A 10964-nucleotide genomic window follows, 5' to 3' on the forward strand; every position below is an offset into this window, starting at 1 on the left:
TGTCAACAGTTGAGGACCACTCTTCTTGTCTGCATTTGGCCAAGGCTGGCGTGTGTCATCAACATTTGGCCACTCTTCTTGTATGCCAAGTTGTCCAAATGCGAGTTCTGGATGGATGAAGTTCAGTTTTTGGGGCATGTGATATCTGCACAGGGCATTGCAGTTGACCCAGCGAAAGTTGAGGTAGTAGTTAAGTGGGAAAGTCCCAAGTCTGCGATAAAGATAAGAAGCTTTGTGGGGTTAGTTGGCTACTATAGGAGATTCATAGAGGGATTCTCCAAGATAGTGGCGCCCCTGACACAACTCACTCGAAAAGGTCAACCCTTCACTTGGATGGATAAGTGTGAGGAGAGCTTTCAAGAGTTGAAGTGGAGACTGACTAGTGCTCTGATACTAGTGATCCCGGATGTGGGGAAGCCTTTTGAGGTCTATTGTGATGCATCCCATCTCGGACTTTGTTGCGTGTTAATGCAGGAAAAAAAGGTGGTGGCCTATGCCTCAAGGCAACTTAAGGTTCATGTGAAGAACTATCCCACCCATGACCTAGAGTTAGTAGCCATAGTGTTCGCTTTGAAGATCTGGAGGCATTATCTTTATGGTGCTCAGTTTCGTGTGTTCAACGATCATAAGAGTCTCAAGTATTTGTTTGATCAGAAGGAGTTGAACATGAGGCAGAGAAGATGGATGGAATTCCTGAAGGATTATGACTTCGAGCTCCTATATCACCCAGGGAAGGCGAATGTAGTGGCGGATGCCTTGAGTAGGAAGACTGTACATGCTGCACACCTTATGATTAAGGAGGTGGAACTACTGGAGAAGTTCAAGAACATGAGGCTACAGGTGGAGTTGGGGTCCGAGTCCATTAGGTGTAGTACTCTTACTATATCTAGTGACTTCTTGGACTCAATCAGAGAAAGGCAGTTATTGGACGCGATGGTCAGTCCGAGAGGACCACCTAGTCACTTGAGGACTTATTACGGACATGTATATCAGATCACCCCTATGTTGGTATCAGGATGGGCAAGTAGTGCTAGTCGGACCAGAGTTATTAGAACAAACCACCAAGAAGGATGGTTGCTGAGGGTGACCCGAACCACTGGCGTTGGAAGGGCTCTTCGCTCAAGGAAGCTCTCTCCTGAACCCACAACCATACAATTGCCAAATCCATGCTAAACCATCAAGCCAATTTATATTTCTTGCTAACTAACACAATTCAATCATTATACCACCATTCAACATACTCAAACATATTATTAAAATAATAATAATTAAATAACACATAATTGGCATACATATGACTTGAACCCAAGTCCTCTCACAAAAACCAAGTACTCTCAACCACTTGAGCTAATACTTTTCCACATCATACCAATCAGAATTCAATGCCATAAAGGCTTCTATTACCTGCATTTATTAATTAAATATTTATTTAATTAATTAAATTACACAGTTCTTACAATCTCCCTCTCCCTCCAATCAACCTTGACGAAGAAAGAGGTGAAGGAAGATGGAAATTCCTCTATTTTTCAATCATCTTTGTTATGCAATGGTTTGAGGGTGATATCAAGATTACAATTATGTCCGCAATTTATTTTTCAGCTTAATTATGAAAGTGATGTAAAAATATGGCTTTTGAAATTATTTTTACAATAATAATTCATATCGAAAATTTTAAAATTGTTATAAAATAAGATTTAAAAAGTAATTATTAATTATAAATTTTTTATTACATTATTTTATAAATATTGTTTTAATGAAATATGTTATTTTAATTTATACAAACTAATAATTGTTCTAAAACAAATCAAACTTAAATAATGATAATTTTTAATCGTATTTAAAATAAAGGACAATTTGGTAATCTTGTTTTTTCTTGATTTCAATATAACTTTTAATCTATCATATCCATCAAATCACTCAAAAATTTCAACAAATTTTCCACTAAATCCACTCAATTTCACCTTTAATCCCCTTAAAGTGAACAAGACAAGCTTCACATCCACTTGAATTCATCCTCTCCCTCTCCCTCCAATCAATGTTGAGGGAAAGAGAGGGGAAGGAAGAGGGAAATTCCTTTATTTTTCAATCATCTCTATTATGCAATGGTTTGAGGGTGAAATCAAGATTACAATTTATGTCCGCAATTAAATAAAGGACAATTTGGTATTCTTGTTTTTCCTTGATTTAAATATAATTTTTAATATATCACATCTATCAAATCACTCCCAAACTTTAACAAACATTACTCTAAATCCACCCTCTTTCACCTTTAATCCCCTTAAAGTGAATAAGACACGTTTCACACTCTAATCCACTTGAATTCATCCCCTCCCTCTCCCTCCAATCAACGTTGAGTGAGAGAGAGAGCAAGGAAGAGGGAAATTGCTCTATTTTGCAATCAACTCTGTTATGCAACGATTTGAGCGTGATATCAAGATTTAAATTATGTCCTTTATTTATTTTTCAGCTTAATTATGATAATGATGTAAAAATATTCCTTTTGAAATAATTCTTACAAAAATAATTAATAACGAAAATTTGAAAATTGTTCTAAAATAAGGCATAAAAAGTAATTATTAATTATAATTTTTTTTACGTTATTTTATAAATATTTTTTTATTAAAATATGTTACTTTCATTTATACATTTTAATATTTTTTCTACCGCAAATCAAACTTATATAATGATATTTTTTAATTATTTTTAAAATAAAGGACAATTTGGTAATCTTGTTTTTCTTGATTTAATTATAATTTTTAATCTATCACATCCAATAAATTACTCACAAACTTCAAAAAAATTTACGCTAAATCCACTCACTTTCACATTTAATCCCCTTAAAGTAAACAAGACAAGATTCACACTCTAATCCACTTGAATTCATCCCCTCCCTCTTCCTCCAATCAAGGTTGAGGGAGAGAGACGGGAAGGAAGAGAGAAATTCCTCAATTTTTCAATCATCTTTGTTATGCAATGATTTGAGGGTGATATCATGATTACCATTTCTTCTTAATTTATTTTTCAACTTAATTATGAAAATGATGTAAGAAAATGACTTTTGAAATAATTTTTACAAATATAATTAGTAACAAAAATTTGAAAATTGTTCTAAAATAAGGCATAAAAAGTAATTATTAATTATAATTTTTTTTACGTTATTTTATAAATACTTTTTTATTAAAATATGTTACTTTCATTTGTACATTTTAATATTTTTTCTACCGCAAATCAAACTTATATAATGATATTTTTTAATTATTTTTAAAATAAAGGACAATTTGGTAATCTTCTTTCCTTGATTTAATTATAATTTTTAATCTATCACATCCAACAAATCACTCACAAACTTCAACAAAATTTACGCTAAATCCACTCACTTTCACATTTAATCCCCTTAAAGTAAACAAGACAAGCTTCACACTCTAATCCACTTGAATTCATCCTCTCACTCTCCCTCCAATCAACGTTGAGTGAGAGAGAGAGCAAGGAAGAGGGAAATTCCTCTATTTTGCAATCAACTCTGTTATGCAACGATTTGAGGGTGATATCAAGATTAAAATTATGTCCTTTATTTAATTTTCAGCTTAATTATGATAATGATGTCAAAATATTGCTTTTGAAATAATTTTTACAAAAATAATTAATAACGAAAATTTGAAAATTGTTCTAAAATAAGGCATAAAAAGTAATTATTAATTATAATTTTTTTTACGTTATTTTATAAACATTTTTTTTATTAAAATATGTTACTTTCATTTATACATTTTAATATTTTTTCTACCGCAAATCAAACTTATATAATGATATTTTTTAATTATTTTTAAAATAAAGGACAATTTGGTAATCTTGTTTTCCTTTATTTAATTATAAATTTTAATCTATCACATCCAACAAATCACTCACAAACTTCAACAAAATTTACGCTAGATCCACTCACTTTCACATTTAATCCTCTTAAAGTAAACAAGACAAGCTTCACATTCTAATCCACTTGAGTTCATCCTCTCACTCTCCCTCCAATCAACATTGAGTGAGAGAGAGGGGAAGGAAGAGGAAAATTCCTCTATTTTTAAATCATCTATGTTATGCAATGGTTTGAGGGTGATATCAAGATTATAATTATGTCAACAATTTATTTTTCAACTTAATTATGAAAATGATGTAGAAATATGGCTTTTGGAATTATTTTTACAAAAATAATTAATAATGAAAATTTGAAATTTTTTATAAAATATAGTTTAAAAAGTAATTATTAATTATAAATTTATTATTACATTATTTTATAAATACTTTTTTATTAAAATATGTTACTTTCATTTATACATGTTAATAATTTTCTAAGAGAAATCAAACTTATATAATGATAATTTTTAATTATTTTTAAAATAAAGAATAATTTGGTAATCTTTTTTTCCTTGATTTAAATTAATTTTTAATTTATCACATCTAGCAAATCACTCATAAACTTTAACAAACTTTACTCTAAATTCAAGCACTTTCACCTTTACTCAAATTAAAGTGAACGACACAAATTTCACACTCTAATCTATTTGATGTCATCATGTCCCTCTCCCTCCAATCAACCTGGATGGAGAGAAAGGCGGAGGAAGAGGGTAATTCCTCTATTTTCAATCATCTCTCTGATGTAATGGTTTCAAGGTGAGATCAAGATTACAATTATGTCTGTAATTTATTTTTCAGTTTAATTATGAAAATTTGAAAATTATTCTAAAATAAGGTTTAAAAAGTAATTATTAATTAAAAGTTTTTTAATACATTATTTTATAAATATTATTTTAATAAAATATTTTATTTTCATTCATACATATTAATATATTTTTTTCCTACAACAAATCAAACTTATACAATGATAATTTTTAATCATTTTAAAATAAAGGACAATTTGGTAATCTTGTTTTTCCTTGATTTAAATATAATTTTTAATCTATCACATTCGTCAAATCACTCACAAACTTTAACAAACATTACTCTAAATCTAGAGATGTCAAAATAGGTAAACCGACCCCGACTCGACCCACCAGGAGTTGATGATTTAGTGAGCCAACCCAACCCGACTCACTTTTTAACGAGCCAAAAAAATTTGAATCCGACCGGGCCCACCATGGGTTGGGAGGTTAAACGGGTTGGCTCACGGGTTCACTTAATTAAAAAAAAAATTATTTTCTTATTTTTTTTTCAGTCAAAACTAAATTGTAAATCTAATGAAAATCTAAATAAACTTTAATACAATTCAACTACAAACCTGTTCTTATGGAACCGAGGTCTGTAGTCCACAAATCGGCCAAGGGTCTTGAACATCTTGCTTTGGGTCGGTCTTCTCTTGCTTCCGAGGGGACTTGAGGGCGGCGCAGGGGACCTGCAAAAGACACTCCGATGCCTAAGTCAGCACTGGTGATGTCAGGGTTTCAGAGAATAATTTAATGTGTAATCAATGCATAGAATAGTGTGCTATTTATACCTTTTTACCTGTGGGTCCTACCTGTGATGGGCCTTTTGGGCCCAATATCTCTCTTCTGATTATTTTAGGATCCAGTGTTAGGGAGGGAATTTACCAGAGGGTCCTTCAAATGTTGGCGGTGCTCGGTATTCGGCCATGAGATGCGTCGAGGGTGGTTTTCCTTTGGAGGGGTGCCTTTCGTAGGGTAAGCAGCCACGGGGTTTTGGTTTTAAGAAGTGACGTATAGGCTATTTTGCAAATTTCATTTGTGTTCTTTGGCCGTGTACCATGTGAGTATACCAGCCTCCCAGTCTAGAGGCAAGAAGTGACGTATAGACTATAGGAATGTGGTGGTGGGTCGTTGTCTTTAGTTACTGCCAGCCGAGTTGTTGTGGTAACTGGGTGGGTATCTTTTACAAGGTGTGATCTGAGTGGTACTGTTTGATCTCACATTTGGTCAGGGGTTAGGTAAGGTGAAAAGACGTGACTGTTGATTAGCCTAGTTGGTGTCAGATTTATCTTTTCGAGGTGGTTTTTGGTGTTTGGGCCTTGGGCTTTGAGGAGGTTTGGTGGAAGGTGAAAAGTTTTGACTATGTGCTTTAAATAGGAGTGGATCATTTGGCATTTTTCATCACTCTTAGTTGTTGTTTTTGCTTGTGCTTACCGCGTTGCTGCTTGTGCGTCTATTGGTGTTCGCGTGCCATTTTTTTCTTGACCGGTTTGTGAGGTATGTCGACTACGTCTTCTAGTGGTTCAGATTGTGGTGATTCGGGTGCAAGTTTTGGTGGACTTAGGTTAGAACTTTTGAGTTCGTTGGAGACGTTGCATATTGAGGTCGAGCGGGAGGTGCGCGAGGATCCGGCTAGCGACCATGCCGAGTCGCTCTAGCCGAGGAGGGATGGGTATGAGTGGGTGGCTAAGGGGGTGAGGTCGTGCTCCTTGAAGTACCGTTGGTCTAGGCTTTTGAGGTCTTGGATGAATAGTATCTATTTGTTTGAAAGGGGGGCTGATGCGAGTACGGTAGCTATTGAGAGGGTGAGTGTTGTGGAGGTCGTGTGTCACGATCGCGAGGGGTTGGAAGGTGACTTTTTCTACATGTATGCTTGCATGTTTACGAAGCTCCATGTTCGCCTACCGTTGGACGAGTTCACGATGGGGGTTCTGCGCTTGTTAAGTGTTGCGCCAACGCAATTGCATCCTAATAGCTGGGGGAGTTTGCAAGCTTTCCGACTGATTTGTAGGGCGCTGTATTTGTCGCTGACTCCTGAGAGCTTTTTGTATTTCTATGTTACGCGTCTGAGGGATCCGCTATCGTGGGTGTCATTGGTTGGTAAGCCGAGGATTAGCTTGTTGGACGGCTTTACGCGGTCTTTCAAGAAGTTTAAAGATGGCTTCTATCGAGTGAGGGTGTTGCTAGCCGGGAGGTTATTGTACTATGATAATGAGGGGCAACTAAAATTTTTGTTTTATTGGATGAGTGTGCCTGCTCGTAGGGACGCGGTGGTTAAAGAGGCTTTGGATGCGGATAGCCGAAGGGTGGTGGAGGTGTTGGAGACGATGCCGATTAGGGTGCCGGGGAAATGGGTTGTTTGTTCTTATTTGACAGATAACCACGACCATGACTTATGCGGTATGTTCTGACATTGTTGTTGGTTCTGTGTTGGACTGATCTGAAAAATTTGGTTTTGTGTAGGTGTGATGGCTCATCACGCGAAGAAGGTTGGCGGTGAAGTGGATTTATTCGCCAAGATCAGAGATAAGATTGTGAATGCTGCGAAGGGTGAGGGACAGTTTCAGGCTCCGAATCTTGCGGGTCCTGTCGTGGATACCTACCGACCTCCTGTTGCAAAAAGGCCAGCTCCTTCGAAAAATGAAGGGTGTTGGGAAGGATCTGAAGAGGTTGAGGGCCCTTGTGAAGACTGGGGGTGTTGGGTCTAGTGGGTCGAGCAATCCGGACCTTGGTGGTTTTGAGAAGGCCAAGATTCAGATGAGAAAAGGCTTGGAGCTGAAGTTGAATGATGATGAGGTGACGGTTGTAGAGGCTGCTGATCCGGGGTTGACTATGCGGGCCATGAGTGAGTATCTGGCTCGTGGCATGGTGTTGAGCCGGCGGGTTGCTACATTGCTATAGGAGGAGTTGGTCGCGGGCGATAAGAAAAAGTTAGCCGAGGAGGTTGCTGCGTTGAAAGTCTTGGGGGATCGCGAACAAGTGGCTTGGGTGGATGAGAAGATGAAGTTGGAGGCTAAGGTGAAGAGGTTGAAGGGAAGTGTTATGGGCTTAGAAAAGAAATTGAAGGCCAAGAAGGTGGTGCTGGATGGGGTTAATGCCGCCAAAGATGCTGCTGCTGAGGAAGCCGCTATTGAAGTTTTTGGTCTTTAACAGGTCGTGTACAATGAGCATGTTAATGGTTTCCAGAAGGCTCTAAGGCAAGCTGAGTTCTTGTATCGTGAAGTTTCCGTGACAGATTGTCGCTTCAATGTGAATTTGGATGTGTATGATGATCGCATGTTGGACGTTGCGGAAATTAGCCGACTCAAGGTTGAGAAGGAGGCGGCTACAATGGCAAATGAAGATACCATGGTGGCGACTCCACTAGTCACGATTGATGGGGGGCGGGGGAGGTAGAGGGTGTCGACGAGGAAGCTGATGGGGCGGAAGAGACCGCGGTCGGGGAGGAGGCGAATGATGTTGAAGAGTAATGTTAGTGTAGATATTGGGGGCAAGGACGCCGAAACTTTGTTTTTTTGTTTTTGATTGTTTATGGGGACAGAATTGTAATTTGGGTATGCTGGCTTGTTGCCGGTTTGTTTTTGGGGCGAGTGTGCCTATTGGGTTTTTAGGGACTGGGTTGTCGTTATTGTAATGGATGTGTATATATTAAACTTCAAAATTCATGGAAATGAGAGTGCTTTTTGGCCTGTTATTTTGATTCGTTTTAGCTGATGTTTATGTTTTCGGTCCTGACTGTGTTGTTAGTTAGATATGGGGTAATTTAATTTTAAAATGTGTGTTGATGCATGCTTGTTTTTTTTATCGGTGGTTACTTGCTCGATTAATCGACACCTGGGGCGGTGGTGGGGAGTTCGTATATTGCTCGACCAACGACACTTGGGTTAGTGGCTGGGAATGTTTGCGTTGTTCGACCAACGACATTTAGATTAGCGGCTGGGAATGTTTACTTTTTTTTCGACTAGCGGCACTTAGAGCAGTGGCTAGGAATGTTTCCTTAATGTTCGACTAGCGACACTTAGAGTAGTGGCTAGGAACTAGCTCGTTCGACCAGCGGCACTTAGAGTAGTGGCTAGGAGTTAATGTAGACAAGATAGTGGTAAACTTGCATTTTATTGATGGATTGATGCCTCATTAAAACCTTCCTGGCCAAAACCCTCCTTAGGGAAAAAATGCCAGGGTAGGAAAGAGTACATCTGATTACAAGTGAGATTCAACTGAAATAGAATTTGAGGTGGGAGATGTTTCAAGTGTTGGGAAGCAGCTCCCCGGATAGTTTTTTCAAGTGATAGGCTCCATTACCTACTTCTTTAAGTATTCAGAACGGTCCTTCACAGTTGGGTGAGAACTTGCCTTCATGCTTGCGGGCTTTGCTAGCCATTCGCTAGACGAGGTTCCCTTTGTGGAAAGAACGCGATTTTAGTTTAGAGTTGTATCTTCTTGTTGCTCTCAATTTGGTCGCCAAGTCCCGAATGCGTGCCTTTTCTCTCGTTTCGTACAGAAGGTCGAGGTGTGTACACATATAGTTGGCGTTTAATTGTGTGTCGTGGTGCTGCTGCCGCATTGAGGGCTCCCCGGCTTCTACTAGGATGACAGCGTCAGTTCCGTATACTAGAGTGTATAGCGCTTCGTGGGTTGAAGACTAGGGGGTGCATCTATATGCCCAGAGTACTTCGAGCAACTCGTCTGGCCATTTGCCTTTGGCACCATCTAACCGTTTCTTCAGTTGCCCAAGGAGGACCTTGTTGGCGGCCTCAGCTTCGCCATTGGTTTGCGGGTGTTCAACGGAGCTTGTTTTGTGGGTGATCTTCAGATTGCGGTAGAAGTCAGCGAGGCCTTTATCTATGAATTGGCAATCGTTGTCGGTTATGATTGTGTGGGGGATGCCATAGCGGCAAATGATATTTTTCCAAACAAAGCGCTGGACTTGGTTGGCTGTGATGGTGGCTAATGGTTTTGCTTCGATCCACTTGGAGAAGTAGTCGCTCGCGACAAGAAGGAACTTGACTTGGCCCTTTCCTGGTGCAAAGGGGTCGATTATGTCCATCCCCCATTTTGAGAACGACCATGGGGAAGAAACATGGTGGAGTTCCTCCTGGTGCATGTGTGTTATAGGCCCGTGCTTCTAGCATTGGACGCACTTTTTGACGTATGTGGTGCAGTCTTCCCCCATTGTAGGCCAGTAGTAGCCGGCACGTAATATCCTAGCGGCCATGGTTTTGGGTCTTGAGTGGTAGCCGCAGATGCCTTGGTGTATCTCTTGTACGACATAGTCAGCTTTTTCGCGGGTTATGCACTTGAGCAAGGGTTTATTGAAACCTCTTTTGAATAGTTCTCCCCCAATTAGGGTGTATCGTGTCGCTTTGCGAGTCCACCCTTTTCCCTCATTTGCTGGGGTGACTCCTTCTTTTAAGTATTTGATGAAAGGTTCCATCCAGGTGCCGGTGGTGGTGATGTTTAAGCATTGGTTCTGTTGCTCAATGGAGAGTGTGGTTAGGGTGTGCTGCAGGAGTGATTTGTAACGTCCTTTCTTTTTGGTACTAGCAAGCTTTGAGAGAATGTCTGCTCGGGTATTGTCACTTCGTGGGACGTGTTGGATTTGGAAAGTGTCAAAGTGTTCGATTAGGGACACTACCATGTGGTAGTATTGCGCGAGTGTGGGATCCTTGATCTGGTATTCACCATTGAGGTGTTGATGAGTGTGTATTTTTGCCCTCATTTAATGTTTAATTCTAGGTATTTAATTGAATTTGTGTGCTTAAAGATTGATTTAATTGGCATTTCCTATTATTGGGTTTATTGAGCATGAGATACAAAAACATGTTAAAAGTAGTTTTTTAGTTGCATAAATGTTCTTTGGATATTTTGAAGTGTGTTAGTGCAGCTGCAGCTAAGTTGAGCTTATGGAGGTGTGGAAATAAATTGATTAAAGCTTCATGACACCTTAAAGATAAATCCAAGAATAAGAAATTATCAAAAGCACAAAAATTCAATCTAAGCATTGCATGAAGACGGCAAGAAAAACTTGAAAAAGTGAAGAAGTTTGGCTAAACCAAGAAGAGAGGAACAAAAAAATTGGACCTTGCAATTTTCTTTATCTTTATGATAGAAGATAATTTGGGAAAAATATATCTTTTGATATTTTATTTGATATGTTTTAAATAATTATCTTATTTAATTATATCATAAAATATTAAAAGATAATAACTACCAAATTTTTTCAAATATGACAAGATCTTCTTGAATCTTTTTAGTTCCACAACAAACAAATATATC

The 10964-nt window shown here is 38.2% G+C and overlaps 1 protein-coding gene across 1 annotated transcript; it reads right to left on the reverse strand.

Moving 5' to 3' along the window:
- Positions 1–9813: 9813 nt before the first annotated feature.
- Positions 9814–10326, reverse strand: LOC146885578 (uncharacterized). The gene has a single exon (XM_085675002.1). The coding sequence runs from the start codon at positions 10324–10326 to the stop codon at positions 9814–9816; it is 513 nt and encodes a 170-aa protein (XP_085531128.1).
- Positions 10327–10964: the final 638 nt, after the last annotated feature.

The sequence above is a fragment of the Vigna unguiculata genome, chromosome 6 (genome assembly GCF_037176805.1).
Source record: "Vigna unguiculata cultivar grain cowpea cultivar isolate G323 ecotype 2 chromosome 6, ASM3717680v1, whole genome shotgun sequence".
NCBI lineage: Eukaryota > Viridiplantae > Streptophyta > Magnoliopsida > Fabales > Fabaceae > Vigna > Vigna unguiculata.